Here is a 15,503-nt window from a genome sequence, read left to right on the forward strand (position 1 = left end):
GTTTACCATTTCCTCGACTTTTTCATCAGCACTGTGTTGCATTTGGGTGGTCTGATTCATTTGCTTGGTTTACTTCATCGCTCTGCTCATTTTCCTCAGCACTTATTGCTGCAACATTGTTTTCGTGGTGATTCACATCTCTTCCCCGCTCTTGAGATGTTTTTATCTTTTGAATTTCAGTCTCTGTCAGCCTCGTTTTTAATAACGTCCCTTCTGTTGTTCGCAAGGTCATTAGTGGTCATATGAGGTCTTGAAATACACTTCCATCACATATTTTTACTTTTTCTGTCACCATTCTAGGTCTAGCTGGTTTTCGATGGTTTTCAGAGAGTCCATTTTATGGGCCCTCATAAGCATCATACTTATTGCTTAGTGGGGTGATTGTCATTTGCTTGCTTGTTAGAGTTTGTTCTAGTAGCAGACTGTGTGGTTCCCTGTGGAGGAAAGCAGTCCTTGTTTATGTTATGGTAATCTATTAGGTTTTTATGCCATTTTGGACAATGATAGTCAGAGCCTCTGTATCCAGAGGCTACATTTCCCAGTAAAAATCACTGGGTATTACCATTGTTATTATTATTATTATTATTATTATTATTATTATTATTAAAAGGATGTGAGCTAATGGTCCTAAAAGTGGACCTATTATCTTTTTACTTATTTTCTTTCATTGTTATGTCATATTTTTCCATATTTAACATTGGCCATGTTAAATGTGGTTGAAGTTTCGAATAAAGAGGTCAGTTTATGTATGAGTAATCCCTGTGAGCCAAAAGCTCAGATTTCAGACTTCTTTAAGTGCTCAGTTTCAGATAATTTATGTCAGTGAGAGTGGATATCCCTTAAAGCACTCAGCTCTGGGCCCACCCAATTGTTGTTCAAACTTTCAGTTTAGGAGGGGCGGCCAATCCGAAGAAAGAGGCTAAAGTGATTTGTTTTAGGATGAAGTCAGTGACGGCATTTCTTATAAATGAAGATCATTTTTTTTAAATGCAAAGCTACTCTACTTTTGGCTAATAGGCTCCTTTTAGTGACCGCCTTCCCGTTCGTTTAAAGTTTAAACGAAACTTTAGATAACAGCATGGTAATAACGCCTATCACCAGCAGAGGGAGAGCTGCAACAAGCCCAGCCACGCTTTCCGGAAGACCAATGAAAATATTTTGTGACGTTTCATTCACCTCCACCCATTAAGAAGAAATCAGCTGCTCAGCCTTGCAGTGCATTACAACCCTTGCCTGTTTCTTCCCCTGTCAGTCAGTGCCGATAAACAGTGTCTTCTTAATATCAGAGACCCCTTCTGTATCGGGCTTCCGTCTACACTGCTGCTGCTCGTGTGTTGATTTGTTGTTGTTGTTATTTTTTTTGTACACCAGCTTGTTTCTTGCACGTAACATGCAGAAGAGAAGGAAGCCTGAGCCGATCCAACTCAACCCCATCCCTGATGGAAACACTATCAACGGCAGCGGAGCCACAGAGTGAGTGTCAATATTAATCTGCTTCTGATATTCTGATAGGGGAATGTAGTGCACAGATACCTGCTTTCTGATATATAACCTAATATATGTTGGATTCAGTATGACAGCAGCCAATACCGTGTGTGTGTGCTCGAGTACTCGGCACCAAGTATTTGTGTGGGTTCCTGAAACCTTGTCCTCTACTGCAACTATTGATCATTTGCATTGTTATCAGTTGCTGTACTGAGAAAATGAAATTATTTTTTTTTAAATCTGAAAAGTTACTGACACGTTAACCATTGACCATTAATGGTTCCTCAAATAGCTTATGTGGTTTGGGTTGCATGTAGCATTTTTATAGGCTACAGCATTGACTGATTAATTCTTTAGATTTACTCTTCGAGCACAATCCAAGACACAGAGATTCTCCGTTCACGCTGAAATAAAACAGGGAATAAACAGAGGTTGCTCACATTGATAATGTTTGGCTCTAAAAAAATGCTTGAACAGTTATTAAAACAGCCACTAAATCATAATTCAGTACACTACATGATAACTGGACTATTTGTTGCACACTAATCAGCTATCAAACAGTTAAAGAAGTTTAATTTTTAATGATGTAAAATGGAGAAAACTGGAAACTCATTTCACTTTATCATTTCAAACGCTAAATAGCTGTCAAAGTCCTCGTGATTTCATTCATTTTCCCGTTTTACTCATGCCACAGGTCATTTTCACAAATTATCATTGTTACTGTGTTTCTCATTATAATATTTATGTAACTTTTGGCTGTCAAGTCCTCTTTGTGGTGTCATAGATGGACAGGTCTCCGTGTTACTCTCACAGCCCACTTGGTGTGATTAGTCAGAGATAGCGCTTTCCAGCGAGGCAGCACACAGAATTATATTTCTGTCTGCTGAAGAAGTTCTGCAAAGGCCTGCTCCCACCACTGTTTGACAAAACACAGTAATGGAGACATAAAATTGTTTTGACATCCTCCTCTAGCCCTCAGTTTGCAGAGAAAAGCCCAGTGAGTCCTGCAACAAGCTGGATCGGTTGAGATGAGAATTACGTAACGTATCATCGGTTATGATGGCTGCTTTTCTGATGCGTTGTAGAGTCTGAATATATTATTGTTTCGTTGTTAGAGCGCACATCTGAAGGCCATCTGTGTCTTTGGCAATGAATTAAAGACAAAAAAAAATGACACTGAGTCATGTTTGAATACCATTTTGCGTTAAGTAATGGTAATTTTAAAGAAACAAGAAAGATTTTTTTAATGTGTCCACTAGTCCACCACATTAAGATTTACAAAATACAAAAAATTAAAAAAACAACAACAAAAAAAACAGGAAGAAATATACTTTAGGAAGCTTTTAGTAAGATACAAATTAGAGTAGTAGAAATGTAAAAGTGAGGCCAAAAGTCAATGACATGATATTTGGATACAAACTATAATGTGGTATTTAAAATCCCCATAAACCAGTATCATTTCTTAACTGTTCCCAGTACAAATGAATTTGTAGCATAGCTTGAAAGGTGAACTATTTTATAAAAGTTTGACCAGTAAGAAACATAGTTTTAAAAATAGCTCTACAGATCACTAGTATCACTTTGACCTTCGGATTAATCTATTGACCTTGGAGAGGTCAAAGGTTATAAGTGACCTATTTAAAATCTTTACACAGTATATACAATACACTCTATATGTTGACGATACATGTCACACATGCCACAAGTGTAAAACTTGTAGGACGTTTTGTCAGTTTTTGCCCAACAAACCATTTGGTTAACCTTGAAGACCTTGGTGGATGTAAGCCAAACTTGAATGGATTGTTAACATGACCCCACTCTACACCCCTACAAAGTTTGATCAGAATTCATTCAAAACCTTTTGAGTTCTCGTGTTTATTGATACAAGAAATGATCCATGTAAATGCTACCAAAAATAGAACCGCCTCTTCTGATTTTTTTAAGATTCAGTTTAGTTTTAGCCAAGGGCAGATGTTTGACTTTAGCTTGCATTAGATGGAAAGTCTACTTCTCAGCTTCTCACCATTAAAATATATATCAGCTGATAATCATGTACATGTAATTCCTGTGAACCTAAAGCTAAGGCTGCTGCAGACATTTTGTTTTACATTCCTTTCGCCTGGTTGATGTCAGTAAGGCAGGAATGTCCTTATATGGGCACAGAAAGGGCCCAAGAATCACCAGATTCTGAACCATTGGACTTGGAAATTTTTCTTCTGTGCTCTACTTAAGAGTTATCTGCAAGTTCTAGAGCTTGATCAAATACTTTCTCAGTTGCGAAGGAGTGCTAAAAGAGAAAGAAGGAAAACTGTTTATTTATTTATACTTTCTTGTGACATCAAAATGAGCCCAATGCTTATTGAGTAACTCTGTTGAAATCTGTTTTGCTGTGGATGTTGTCGCTGTCTGCTCTGTTCTGGATCAGATTTTGAGCTCCAACATGTATGCAAGAACGTGAAAAGTGGACATTTTGTAGGTTTTGTATGTTGGTTTCAGAATCTCTACATGACTGATCAAGCAGGAGAAGAACAGCCAATCAAAACAAAGTGGGCTTTTAGAAAGAGGGGCTTTAAAGGGACCGGAGCTAAAATGGCTTTTTCTAGACTGTGAATGAAGTGAGGAGATGCATGAAGGGCTGGTATACGACGAAAGGGGATTATATTGAATAGTGAATTGTGCAAAGCTGTAGTAGAGTTAAAGTATGACGTTAGGTACAGTGGTTAGCACTGTTGCCTCGCAGCACATGAATCTTGCAATTGGCTTGCACCTTCCTTTTTAGAGTTTGAATGTTTTCCCTGTGCTTGCTTGGATTTCTTTTGGGTCCTCTTCCCAAAGATCAATTGGTGATTCTAAATTGGCCATGGATGTGCATGAAGTGCTGTATGAATATGTGGCTAATGTGTGACTTGGATGGTCTGTAAGATGGGAAAAGCACAAAAAATACTGAATGCATAAAAACATGGAGCTTGAAGTGAGCACAACAGATCAACTTTCAGGACTTAAAGTAATCCGTGTTGGATTGGGGTGCTGACAATGTTAAACAGATGAGCTGTGCCTCTACTTTGTTCATTAGGAGCTATTGATGATGACATAATGTTTGGCGAGAGTCGAGCACATTCCTGCTGCTGCTGGCCGGGCTCTAATGGACTAAAGAGCAACATGTTGGGATGAGGCAACAATCAGGAATTCTGTGGTTTTTTTGTTTGTTTGTTTTTGAATGAGGGTTCCTGTGTCCTCTGTCATGTAAGAAGGTGTATTACTGTGGCACTGCTGACATATAGTGACTGCTGTTACTCAAGTCCTCTTTTCCATAAAAACACAGTTCTGTTTGAGTTCAGCTGGCTGAGGGTTTAAGGAAAAGCTAAACCAGTTTCAATCCAGTGATGGTAGATGGTGGATTTGTGGTAACAAATGTTGTTCATGTTACCGATATCAGAAGTTTGTCACACTTAAATGTTTCAGATCATCAAATAAATATAAATACTAGACAAATGTAACACAAGTTACAAGTAAAGTTTATCTATTCAGATGTGCTAGGAAATAATTGCAGTGTGCATTAGATATACCATTTCAACTGCTTGTTAACACAAACATCTAATAAGCCAATCCTCATTGCATTTAGGCATGCAGACATGAGCAAGAGTACAAGCTGAAGTTCAAACTGAGCATCAGAAAGTGGACAGTGATTTAAGTGACTTTGAACGTTGCATGGTTATTGATGCCAGATGGGTTGGCAACAACCATATCCATAGAGTTTACAGAGAATGGTTTTGAAAAGAGAAAAATATTCAGTGAGCAGCAGTTATCTACACTCCCTTGTTAATATTAGATATCAGAAGAAAATAACTCAACCAGTCTTTACAACCCAGGTATGCAGAAGAGCATCTCTGAGCACACAACACATCAAACCCTGCGACAGCAGAAGACCTCACTGGGTGGTAACTCCTCTCAGCTAAGAACAGGAAATTAAAGCTACACTTGGCATGGACAAAAGAAGATTGGAAAAATGTTTCCTGATCCTGATGAGTCACGATTTGTGCTGCAACATTCGGATGGCAGAATTTTGTGTAAACAACATGAAAGGATTGATCCGCTCTGCGTTGTAGCAACAGTTCAGACTTCCGTTGCTATAATGTTGTGAGAGATATTTGCTTGGCACACCTTGGGCCGCTCTGTACCAAAACGAGCATAATAATATCATGGCCCTGAAATCAAACAGCCAAATGAATTTCAACTGTCATTGATTTCAATATTTACATTTATGATTTAGTTACTGTGTATCATAATGAAAATAGATAGTGTAAAAATGTCAGAAAGAGACATTTCCAGAAATCTATTCTCATAATGTATCAGCGTTATAGCCGTAAGTAGGAAAACCCACCAGCTGTTTTGAACAGAAGGGGAAGAAAAGGCTCATGTTTCAAAGTGCTCATTTAAATTAGCACATTATTCTGGGTAATTTGCAACACGACACAAGATGATTGGATGCTGACACTGGAGAGCAAATATGTTGCATAATGGTTGTGGATGAGCTTAATCCAATCGATGAGCCTCTTACTGAAACCAGACCGTTGCACTCTTGTGAAAAAGGACAGCCATTCCAGCACGCCAAATGCTTTTTCAGCATGAAATGTCTGCAAGCCATTGGAGAACTGCAATGAGTGGCCCATAAGGATGGAATATTATCAGGGGAGATCTGAGAACAAATACAAACAGCTTGTTTTGGATAGACCCTTATACTTCATCTTGGATAAGCTACTGCCATCACATAGGTGAAAACCTCTCTAAGGTTCTGGGAAACTAAATTATTGATAAATATTGACAGCAGCCATAGTTTGTGGCTCTTTTTTATTATTTATTTATTTAACATATTGCTTACTATATGCTTTTTATTAGAGAGCAACAGATACCCAGTTTTCAATTACAGTAAAAAAAAAAAAGGTTTTCTGAGGAACTCATCCTGGTTTTAATTCCTCCAACAGTAAGTGATTGACACTCACTAAAAATACTGTAATTCTCCCATTTGTTACATTTACTGTGCACCAGGTTCAGCTGTCCATGCTACAGGTTTCTTGAATTGTAATCTTCACAGGGCACCTATGTGTACACATCCGGTAATTTTGCATAGTCTCTTAACGTACCTGCACACGATGCAATGCTTAGAAAAGAGAAACACTCAGGGGAGATACAGAATGTAAACAGATGGAAACAGCTGTAGCTTCAACAGCAACCATTTTTCAAATAATAGTTTAAAAGAGACCGTTCAATCGCATATCAATTTTTAATAAAATTTTGGTTCTGCAGAGCTGTGTTGAACTATTCTTTGAAAAAAAATCTAAGCAACACATGTTGAAGTAATAAGTAGCTGAATACCTCTTTGGCTGAAGCCATGAACCAAAACCTGATAGATAAATGTGTGTCTCACAGACTCTCATTTATTAAAAATGCATTTTCTTTAACTTGCTTGATGTCAAGGTGTAGAGTTATTGTGCTTCACACATTCGAGTTCTGCTGGATGTCCTTGTTCTTTAGTGCGGATGGAGCTCAAAAGGCCAGTGTCGTGCTCACTTCTTCCTGCACCTGGAAGGGAGGGGGCCTGCAGTGTGGCGCTACTGTAGTCCCTCCCTCGTACATTGTGTAGAGTGTTTCAGGCTTCTCCTCCTCTCATCCTCCTCCACCTCCAGCTCTTGTCGACAAAACGCCCACGCCACCCACAGCCAGCTCAAACTCGGCACCTCGTCTCCATGGATATGCAGGCCTACTGTCAAAAATAAAACCATTTAACCCTCTCTTTGCTGTGCGGAGCTGTGCAGGGAGAAGAGCTGCTCTCCAGTGAGTCGTTATTAAGTTAAAAAAAAAGATGAGGAATAAAAAGCGTAATTACCACTAAGACTGATGAAGATCTTCTCATCACCACATAGTCGTATTGTCACGAAAATCTGGTAGGCTGGCAATTAAATAATTCATTTAAATGATTTTCTCTTAGCTGAATGAAGACAGCAGCACATATGAATCATACATGCTTTTGTTTGATACTTTAATCATTTGCAGCATAAACAATTAAATTGCAAATTTTTAACATTCACAGGCCAAATGTTTGACACTAATAAAGGGACATCTCTGTGGTCTTCACAGCAGCTTCCAGCTAATACTTTTTAAAGTCTTAGACTGGCTGTGCGTGGCGGTGTGGACAGTGTTTTGAGGCAGTTGAGTGGGAGGTCAAAGGGCAGCAGATCAGCAGAGTTCACTAGACAATTAGTTTCTCAAGGAAAGATCGTTTAAAGCTTTCTCACACTGGGATCTGAAAAGGGATAATAAAGCACACCCTGCTCTCTCTGCTGGCTCCCTCTTTGTTTAACATTATTCCTGAGGAATGTGCAGGAGTACTACACATAGCTCAGTCTTATCTCTGAGGATGACATAATAGATGCAGTAGGTCTGGATGTGGAGTATGTGGATTATCTGTGGTGAGCAGATCCCAGCAAGCTGAATGTGGGGGAGTGAGTGTGACAAGGAGAAAAACCTTACTAATGTTGAACGGTAGTTTGAAATCTAGATATATCTAACTTGAAGAAACACAATCTATGGAGCAACCATACTGTATTTATAATATTTATGGATATTAAAGTTTATTTTATGGCCTTGTGTTTTTGTACACTGCTCTGCTGGCTCTTTTCTGTTGCACTAACTGTTAAAAGTTTGGACTGGTAATCAAATTTGACTTGCCATAAGTCTGTATCCATGGATCGGAAAGACCTTTTTGAGTCACACATTTCTTGGGAGACTCACAAATTCAGACTTTTGGAACTCAAACCAATCATGTGAGATGAAAGCATGAGGAATAAAAATAGTGGGACCACCGGGTCATTGATATCTAATGAGAGGAGATCTGACAGTTTAGTCTCTGAACTGAATACAATGATAATTCACGTTTCTCATCGTCTTCTGTCTTTCATTACTTTACTCTTAACAAGAACAAACTTGGAGGCACTGCAGAAAAAACTAGAGGAGCTCGAGTTGGATGAGCAGCAGCGGAAACGCTTGGAGGCCTTTCTGACACAGAAGCAGAAAGTGGGAGAGCTGAAGGACGATGACTTTGAGAAGATCTGCGAGCTCGGTGCCGGCAACGGAGGAGTTGTCTTTAAGGTCTCCCACCGACCCTCGGGTCTGATTATGGCAAGAAAGGTAAGCTGCAGCACAGCTGTCTGAAAGCTATTTTTTACTCCAGTATGTCCAAGAGGCATCATTACTCCAGTGTTTGTGCACAGCCTTAAATGTGGGTTAATGGGACAGCAGACCGTCCGAAAACCCAAGTGCTGCTGTTAAAAATCGTCCCCTAGCTGAAACAAGATGTGCTTCAATATTAAATCTTTTTCCTTAATGATCATTTGTGGTCATAAAGCATGTTCTTGTCTATGCTTGTATTGTCTACCATTTGTCTTCTCTGTGTTACGGAAGCATAATTAAAAACATGAGCCCTGCTGTGTTCCAGCTGATCCACCTTGAGATTAAACCAGCCATCAGGAACCAGATCATTAGGGAGCTGCAGGTGCTACATGAGTGCAACTCCCCATATATTGTGGGCTTCTACGGGGCTTTCTACAGCGATGGGGAAATCAGCATCTGCATGGAGCATATGGTATAGTTTATTAATATTATGCTTGCCAGTGTTTTCCCAGTAGTGTTTTTGCTTTCTTTTACAGACTATACTGAAAGTTGTTAGGTATTTCTTGCCCTCCATTTACAGCCTGGTTGGTATGGGAACAAGCTATTTTTGATGAAATGTGTTGTTTTTCACAAATTTTTATTTTGAATCCTCTCCATTTGTCCCCATCTGTTGTTCATAGGATGGTGGCTCCCTGGACCAATCACTGAAGAAAGCAGGCAAGATCCCAGAGCAGATCCTTGGCAAAGTCAGCATTGCTGTGGGTAGCTTTAACACCTCTCCCACTTATTTCATGCTCTGGCCGTCACACTAGAGCTAAGTTTCTTATACTTCTTTGGCAGTACCAAATTATCTGTGCCTTTGCTGTGCTGTTATGCAATGTTTGTCTTTGCAGGTAATTAAAGGTCTTTCCTACCTGAGGGAGAAGCACAAGATCATGCACAGAGGTCGCTATTTCAATTAAATATAATTTAATTTTCTTGACCTGGCCTTTAAACGCATAAATACCTTTCCTTAGTTTTGCTATACATAAAGCCTAGATCAAATCATATGTCTGGCATTAGCAGAGAGGTGAAGATATGATTACATGGAAGTCTGATTTGGTTTTTGTATTAGCCAGTATGTTTTTGTTATGTCTGAGGGGGAAGTTTAAAGCTCTTGTTTTTTCTGATAGTTACATTTGAACAGATTTTTTTTTTTTCACTTTTATCATTTCTTTCTGTCATATTGTGATCATACTGGGTGTAAAAGCTTGTTTTCTAACGTAGAAGTGGAGGCGTGACCTGACAGCAACACAGTGATCACCTACCTGTTGTTTTAATACAAACTTAGAATACAGTCAATCCCTATTTAAAGGCTCAGTTAAATCTTCGTTGTAGGGATGAAACTGTAAAACGAGTCAGCACAAGCAGCACAAAATGCCTGCAGCAGTTTGTTCTTTGCTGATGCTGCCTGTTGAAACACTTGCCCACTGTGTTCTCCTAAACACTGCGTGTCCCTCTTTCAGATGTCAAGCCTTCTAACATCCTAGTGAATTCCCGTGGTGAGATCAAGCTGTGTGACTTTGGAGTGAGCGGACAGCTTATAGACTCCATGGCCAACTCCTTTGTGGGCACTCGGTCATACATGTCGGTCAGTTAAAATGGAAAAACTTGTCACTACTCTGGCTGCAAGTTTACGTGTGCCACTTAACATAGCTGTCATTTACCTGCAGGTTTAGAAATGTAATAAAATAAGTAAAAGCTATACTACTGATAACTGACACTACTTGTGTTATGTGTTGTTTAGCCTGAGCGCTTACAAGGCACCCACTATTCTGTTCAGTCGGACATCTGGAGCATGGGTCTGTCACTGGTTGAAATGGCCATTGGACGCTTTCCTATTCCACCACCTGATGCTAAGGAGCTCGAACAGATTTTCGGCTTCCCAGTGGAAGGGGAGGCAGCCTCCAGTGATTCCTCCCCAAAGCCGCGGCCCCCTGGGCGACCCGGCAGCTGTAAGTCTGAGAAGGCTCTGGTTCTTGCTATGACTCTGAAGTGTAGCTTCTGAAGTTACAGCAGCTTTATATCATTTCAAAAAGCTCTGATGAAACAGCTTAAATAAGTTACAGCATAGTCATTGAAGTAATTACACAATGTCTAACCTACAAGGGGCTGATTATTTTGGTTCCACCCCCTTAACAGCATACGGCCCAGACAGCAGACCTCCGATGGCCATTTTTGAGCTTCTTGATTACATCGTTAATGAGGTGAGTTTACTGGATTTATCTACACATGCTGGTATGATGCAGATAGATGCTAGGCTACAGTGTATTAATGCCTTTAGGAGCAATTTAACGCAATATTTGACTTACAAACCTCTAAATTTCAGCCTCCACCAAAACTGCCTGCTGTATTTAGTTCTGAATTCCAGGACTTTGTTAATAAATGGTATGTAGAAGACAGTTTTCCCTCACCTACACTGCACATAATCTTATGCCACCTAGTGGCGTTTCACGGGACTACACTAAGATGTTTTATTTCCACTCCAGCTTGATTAAAAACCCAGCAGAGAGAGCAGACTTGAAACAGTTGATGGTAAGGTTTGCATTCTTAATATTCACTTATTACACCCCTTATCTCTATGCATCTAAAAGCTCTCCTTTTCTTCAGGTGCATCCTTTCATTAAAAACTCCGAAGCAGAGGAAGTTGACTTTGCTGGCTGGCTGTGCACCACCATTGGACTCAGTCAGCCTTTGACACCAACACATGGTACCATAATGTGAGGCCTATTCTGCCTACAACACCCACATCAAAGTCTTCTAATGACTAATTTCTATTATTGGTATATAAAACTGTTTATACTGATTAAAGTGTACAAACCTAAATGCCAAGTGAAACTATGTATTGAACAAGTCTTTGGGCTACCTTGCAGGCCTTCCTGAAAAGCCATCTTTTTTCTAAAGATTTAATTTAATCTTGACAAATGCTGCTCTACCTGTGCTTGATATTCCTTTGTAACCCCAAGTCTTCACAGTGCAAAACCTTTGCTAGCTTATGTGGAATAAATAAGTCCTGTGAATAAAAAGTTTGAATGACAGGTCTGACTCATGCATTTGAAACAACTGATTTATTCATCACTGAACTCCAGTCTGTATGTATTGGTGTATGTATTGGTTTATGCCTTGGGCTTGGCAGGTGCACCCTTCTTTCCAGGCCTCTTCTTGGGTTTCAGCATCTTGGCCTTGATCTATGGTGAGAACAAAGAGGGGCTCTAAGTTACCATCAACAAATAGACATACAGTTTTTACTTTCATCTTTAACTGATCAGGCTCTTACCGCAGGGTCATGCTTGAGGATGGCATGACGTCTTGCTGTCTTGGCGTAAGGATTCAGTTTGAGCATTATGTTCAAATTCTTCAGAGGATTCTTCTTCAGAATTCTGCGGTTGAGCTTCTTGCTGTAATGACAATACAATCCACCCTTGAATATGTGAGCTTCTGCTTAACTACAACTTCAGTGAAACTTTCTGCATCACTCAGGACTTCCATATAATCAGGGTTCAGAAACACGGACCTGAAGTGGAAAATCATCATAGCTGGCAAATAAGACCTCGGGGAAAAACTACACTGAAAAATGCTTACTTGGGTGCACGAAGTGCTTTCTGGATCTCCTCACTCTTCAGAATCCTGGTCAGATCTGTATTGGTCATCTTGTGCATTGGCAGGCTGAAGGAAGAAGAGTCAAGAATTAAAGTCCCTCGTGCATGAAGGCAAAAAAGCCGTATGATAAGTTTTATGTTGCTCAAACTCAGAACTTCGTTAAATATCACATAGTTCAAAAACACGGACCATGAAGTGGAAGCTCATCACTGTTGTACACCAGCATGATACACTGCACTTGTACTTTTAGAGTGCATGCTCTCAAAATACTCAAATACTCACTTGTAGTCAACCTTCAGGGAGGCAGCCTTGCGCCATGTGCCGTACAAGTCATCCAGCTTGCGGAAAGCACTCTCGGTCCAGATGCAGAACCGTCCAACGTGACCACCGGGAGCGAGCCTCAAAAGGTTCAGTTTGTTCACGTTCAGCAGAGTGATGCCTGCAAAATGCAGCACAATAATCAAACATCTGCATGTTGATGAACCAATTATCTTGAAGCTATAGTGAGTTTTTAAAGGGCAATTGACTTATTTAAGACTCAACTATGCTATAAATACTACAATTACAACTCATCAGTATTCAGGCAGACTTGAAGTTACGCATGCATAAATGAAGAAAACAATTAGTTTAATTGAAAGCAAAGTTAGCTAGTTTTAGTATCTTGATCATTTATTCCATTTCATCCAATAGAATCATCCATTTTAACTATACCTTAATTAAATGTAAGAATCATAATATCCATTTTCTAACACCGTAATAAATTCTAAATTTTAACCGGGACATTTACCGGGGATATTTCTGAAGGCTTTGGTTAAGCCAGCATCTTGGTTGTAGATAATGCACGGCCCTCTGCGCTGGATACGTCTGCGATTCCTCATCTTACCCTTACCGGCACGCATACGCTGAGAGGCATAGACCTGAGAAGAGCAAAGAAAACTCCATTATTAATAATTAAATGCTCCCAGTGCCAACTCAAGACAAAAAAAAAAAAAAAAAAAGGAAGCATGATTTGACTTCGGGAAAACTACTGATGAAACTCAGTGTTCCTCAGTGTTTTGAGGTTACTGTACCTTCTTAATGTCATTCCAGGCTTTGAGCTTCTTCAGCAGCAGCACTGCCTCCTTGGTCTTCTTGTAGCCCTCAACTTTGTCTTCAACCACCAGTGGGACTTCAGGGATTTCCTCAATGCGGTGTCCTAAAAGGGAAGATTGTTAAGAATCAGTCAAAGACAATGACAGAAAACTGCTAGGACTATCAAAGTTACAGCATTAACTACACTTGCTCAGATTTAAAGGACATCAATACTCTGTGACAGCTTAGAGACGGCAGGCAACCGTCACTGTTCACAGGCTCAGACGCAAATTACACCATCACAGCAAGTCAAATGTTAGGCTGAATCAAAAAGGGTTCATTTTTGGTCAAAATATATTTCCATGCTGGTTTCTACCAATTCATGTCCCATTCGAACATCTTTTGACTCTTACCTTTGGACATCACAAGTGCAGGAATGGCAGAGGCGGCCAGGGCAGAGCAGATAGCATAGCGCTTCTGGGGTACGTTGATCCTGCGGTGCCAGCGGCGCCAGGTTTTAGTGGGGGCAAACATACGACCACCACGACACATCTAGACCAAAGTCAAGGACCACTGACTTAAAAAACTTAAGTAAATAACTATTTTATACCTGCTCAGACTCAATGTTCATCAGCCATCTGTGCCAGCATATGACAGCAGGCATTCTGTCACTGGTCACAGAGTCAGACGCAAATTACACCATCACAGCAAGCCCACAGAATTAAGTTTGCCTCAGTATACAAATTACAAAGTGGGAAAAACTCTTGTAATCATCAAGAGGATACGTTTCCAAAAGCACCCTGGCCAGAACGGTGAGTACCACCACCTCTCACACGAGGGATACGGGCCACAGCTCTTCCTGTACCCCAGGACTCTGCACTGGTCTGGTGGCCTAAAACACACATAACACATAATCTATATTGTGTACATAACACCTTAATGAAACGTTTACTATATGCCAAGTACATTTATGCACTCACCTGCCAGTTCGCTGACTGCATAAGGCTGGCGGTTGTTCTTGCGCATGTTGGTGTGCACAAAATTCACCACATCAGGGCGAATAGGGGCCTTGAACACTGCAGGCATGACAACATTTTTGCCTGAGGATTCTCCTTTCTCGGAATACACCGAGATGAGGGGTCGGGCACAAGCCTGAGAAAGAAATAAACAATCGTTAGATGTATTCTGTCAGAGAAAGTTATGTAGGCAATTCAAGAGTCTGTAAACCTGTGTAGCATGTGACATCCAGGCATGTGACAGGAGAAAAACTACCAACTTATAATTCAGATTTAAAAGGCAGATTAATCTTGACGTAATTGCAGTTTCAATAAAATATCCCTGCTTTAACCGACACAATCAAAGTAAGGTTTCATTTAGCCAACATGAAATCTGCCTCGGTTAGCCTCAGTTTAGCTCGTTTCTGCTAAGACGACTTGGCCAGGTTGTTTAAACGTAACATTAATTGTATATGATAACTGCCGAATATAGCGCATAGATAAATTCAAATGGCAGAAACAACCATCTAACTTTAGATGCCATCAAAATACACAAGATCAGCCTTCAGTGATCTACCCCTGAAAGGACAGCCACACGTGTAACTTGTAGCCGCTCACTCAAAATGGCTCCTCGTGTTAGCTTTGCTAGCTCGGAGCGTTTCAATTTGCTGCTATATTACATCGGAACCTATGATTTCCAAATTCACAAAACACGCGCTTGCTTGTTCAACACGAACCACAATATGAAGACTCGTGTATTATATCACGTTAGCCTTGAAAAACATGGAAATTCTCACCATTTTCGGTAGTTATTTTCGGCTCGCCGGGAACCACACTCCTCACGGTATGGCGGCCACAGTAAAAAAGGAAGTTGGCGATTCACCCTACATGGTTTATGCCTCCGCTTTAAATCACCACTTCCGGTATCAACATCATCGTGACAAGTCCTTTGTATAACTTCATAAAACGAGCACAGGAAAATGAAAAAGAATACACAGCATAAATAATATAGCATGTTTAATTTGTCAGTGCTTAGCATGTTTAGCCAAGCAATTTTAAAACCGTTCTTAAACATGGGACTATTTCTTTACTCCATGTTGGCGCAGGAAAGATTGAACCATTTCTTTCCTCGTTATTTTTAATCAA

At 40.1% G+C, this 15,503-nt stretch overlaps 2 protein-coding genes and 4 non-coding genes across 6 annotated transcripts; 1 reads left to right on the forward strand and 5 right to left on the reverse strand.

The window, feature by feature from the left end:
• Positions 1-1,176: 1,176 nt before the first annotated feature.
• Positions 1,177-11,729, forward strand: map2k1 (mitogen-activated protein kinase kinase 1). Its single transcript, XM_084933523.1, has 11 exons — positions 1,177-1,473; positions 8,460-8,670; positions 8,978-9,124; positions 9,333-9,410; positions 9,546-9,597; positions 10,158-10,282; positions 10,439-10,646; positions 10,834-10,898; positions 11,021-11,079; positions 11,181-11,226; positions 11,302-11,729. The coding sequence occupies exons 1-11, from the start codon at positions 1,391-1,393 to the stop codon at positions 11,413-11,415; spliced, it is 1,188 nt and encodes a 395-aa protein (XP_084789649.1). The 5' UTR covers positions 1,177-1,390; the 3' UTR covers positions 11,416-11,729.
• Positions 11,730-11,744: 15 nt separating this feature from the next.
• On the reverse strand, positions 11,745-15,275 carry rpl4 (ribosomal protein L4). Its single transcript, XM_084933524.1, has 10 exons — positions 15,155-15,275; positions 14,343-14,514; positions 14,148-14,254; positions 13,776-13,914; positions 13,362-13,486; positions 13,079-13,208; positions 12,574-12,730; positions 12,274-12,357; positions 11,969-12,089; positions 11,745-11,879 (listed from the first exon to the last, which is right to left on the reverse strand). The coding sequence occupies exons 1-10, from the start codon at positions 15,155-15,157 to the stop codon at positions 11,808-11,810; spliced, it is 1,110 nt and encodes a 369-aa protein (XP_084789650.1). The 5' UTR covers positions 15,158-15,275; the 3' UTR covers positions 11,745-11,807.
• Positions 12,164-12,230, reverse strand: LOC146382688 (small nucleolar RNA SNORD18). The gene has a single exon (XR_014800934.1). It is a non-coding gene; the product is annotated as a small nucleolar RNA SNORD18 (small nucleolar RNA).
• On the reverse strand, positions 12,436-12,506 carry LOC146382689 (small nucleolar RNA SNORD18). Its single transcript, XR_014800933.1, has one exon. It is a non-coding gene; the product is annotated as a small nucleolar RNA SNORD18 (small nucleolar RNA).
• LOC146382690 (small nucleolar RNA SNORD16) lies at positions 13,571-13,669 on the reverse strand. The gene has a single exon (XR_014800937.1). It is a non-coding gene; the product is annotated as a small nucleolar RNA SNORD16 (small nucleolar RNA).
• On the reverse strand, positions 13,974-14,072 carry LOC146382691 (small nucleolar RNA SNORD16). The gene has a single exon (XR_014800935.1). It is a non-coding gene; the product is annotated as a small nucleolar RNA SNORD16 (small nucleolar RNA).
• Positions 15,276-15,503: the final 228 nt, after the last annotated feature.

The sequence above is a fragment of the Perissodus microlepis genome, chromosome 7 (assembly GCF_051167445.1).
Source record: "Perissodus microlepis isolate ML-2025 ecotype Zambia chromosome 7, ASM5116744v1, whole genome shotgun sequence".
In the NCBI taxonomy this organism is placed as follows: domain Eukaryota; kingdom Metazoa; phylum Chordata; class Actinopteri; order Cichliformes; family Cichlidae; genus Perissodus; species Perissodus microlepis.

Coding starts and splice junctions, on each gene's coding strand:
- map2k1 (XM_084933523.1), top strand. CDS start 1,391: ATGCAGAAGAGAAGGAAGCCTGAGCCGATCCAACTCAACCCCATCCCT. Junction 8,671..8,977: donor GTCTGATTATGGCAAGAAAG/GTAAGCTGCAGC, acceptor GCTGTGTTCCAG/CTGATCCACCTTGAGATTAA. Junction 10,283..10,438: donor GCACTCGGTCATACATGTCG/GTCAGTTAAAAT, acceptor TGTGTTGTTTAG/CCTGAGCGCTTACAAGGCAC.
- rpl4 (XM_084933524.1), bottom strand. Junction 13,487..13,775: donor TGCACTTGTGATGTCCAAAG/GTAAGAGTCAAA, acceptor CTTCCCTTTTAG/GACACCGCATTGAGGAAATC. Junction 11,880..11,968: donor TCCTCAAGCATGACCCTGCG/GTAAGAGCCTGA, acceptor TTCTCACCATAG/ATCAAGGCCAAGATGCTGAA.